Source organism: Lottia gigantea, assembly GCF_000327385.1.
Source record: "Lottia gigantea unplaced genomic scaffold LOTGIsca_6324, whole genome shotgun sequence".
Classification (NCBI taxonomy): Eukaryota; Metazoa; Mollusca; class Gastropoda; family Lottiidae; genus Lottia; species Lottia gigantea.
In genome coordinates this window covers 1-1,874 of record NW_008710153.1, presented here as the reverse complement: position 1 = coordinate 1,874, position 1,874 = coordinate 1, and the positions used below count along the sequence as shown (strand labels likewise).

At 35.3% G+C, this 1,874-nt stretch overlaps 1 protein-coding gene across 1 annotated transcript; it reads left to right on the top strand.

Annotated features, from left to right (window-relative positions):
- Positions 1-880: 880 nt before the first annotated feature.
- On the top strand, positions 881-1,186 carry LOTGIDRAFT_148144 (hypothetical protein; the record flags this gene model as incomplete). Its single annotated transcript, XM_009064588.1, has 1 exon — positions 881-1,186. One exon carries the CDS (start codon positions 881-883, stop codon positions 1,184-1,186), a length of 306 nt encoding a protein of 101 aa, XP_009062836.1.
- Positions 1,187-1,874: the final 688 nt, after the last annotated feature.

The following is a 1,874-nucleotide window of genomic DNA, read 5'->3' as shown; positions in this document are numbered from 1 at the left end:
CGTCCAATAGGAAGAATACCCAATGATCCTGATGATGGTTCTTATATATGTCCTAATGATATTCTGTTAGGTCGTGCGTCAAGTCATGTACCACAAGGACCTTTTCGTGAAACTAAAAATCCTAGACATCGTGTGGAATTTGTTCAGAAAATTAGTTGACTCTTTTTGGAAACAATGGAATAGAGATGTTTTGCCACTATTGGTACCGCGTAAAAAATGGAACACTGAAAAACGTAATGTTTGTGTAAATGACATTGTTATAATTCAAAATCAAAATGCTATCCGTGGAAAATGGACTTTAGGAAGAATATTAGAAGTTTACCCCGGAGCTGATAATCGTGTGAGAAACGTTAAAGTTAAAACCAAAGACTCTGAATATAATAGACCTGTTACTAAAATTTGTGTAATTTTGCCTGCAACTGAAGAATCTGATTTGGATGAGGACTAACGCCTCATCGGCGGGGAGAATGTTCTGCAAGAGACTATTGAATTGACTGTCCATGTTCCAAAATGTTTCCTTATATTTTTATAAGTTTAATCTGATCCGTACTTTTTGTAATAACCATGCTTCCGGTCATGGCCTCCAGTGTTGTCATGAATTCAAATAGTAAAAAGTAAATAGTAAAAAGTAAAAAGTATATAACTAAAAGTAAATGTAGTGAATTAGATGCTAAGTAATTTAAACTAAGAAAAGAACCAACTGTATTATCAATCTGTTTTATTAACTCTATAGAATTGGCCAATTACCAGGGGCTTAGACCGGACGGCTTCATGCACTCTCACGATCCAACTGGTGCTTTCAACGTGGTATGGCCGTAGACATTATGTAGAAATTTTTCTGGCGGGTCTTTCTCGCAAAACAGGGGAAAATACCAGCAAAATGGAGTCTACAGCGCAAAAGGGAGTCTACAGCACTCGGTGTTCCCAGGCGGTCACCCATCCAAGTACTAACCGAGCCCGACGTTGCTTAACTTCAGTGATCGGACGAGAACTGGTGCTTTCAACGTGGTATGGCCGTAGACATTGTATAGAAACTTTTCTGGCGGGTCTTTCTCGCAAAACAGGGGAAAATACCAACAAAATGGAGTCTACAGCGCAAAAGGGAGTCTACGGCACTCGATGTTCCCAGGCGGTCACCCATCCAAGTACTAACCGAGCCCGACGTTGCTTTTTTTTTATCTTGTAAAATGTTTATTAACAAAACATAAAAGCTAAATTACATTACATTAAAACTGAAATATCACAGTTTGAATCTACATTATATCCTTGACATTTCATTCAAAATTTATTGAGATTTTTTCTGAATTAATAACAACATATGGATTAGCCATAAACATTAATGTAAACTTGTGGCCTATTCCCCTCGATTTCATATCTTGATGAATATATGTTATATGGCTATTTAACAATGATTTATATAAATGTATTAAGCTAATTTTCGTATTATTTCTATTATACAATGATCTTCGTCTTATAATTGACAGCCTTGCAATAGAGAACATGAGTACTATGAAAATATTGTTGACATCTTTTGTGACTGGATAACCAAATATTAGCCAAAAATTGAACTGATCCACAGAATATCCAGTGTTTTGTAAAAAGTATTAAAGAGATTTAGACAAAAATCTAAGTAAAGGTTGCACAGATTTGCAATGAATTAGTAAGTGCTAAATGGTTTCTGATAGGTTTTGCTCACACAATCGACAGGATGGATCATCGAGAATGTTAATAACAAAAAGTCTATAGTTTGTCCATATTATATTGTTGACTATTTTGTAATCATTATCAATTTGATCACTGCTCTTAAGTTTACAAAATACAAGTGACCACACTTTTGTCCATTCTATGGCATAACCTTTGCTTTTCCAGAAAGA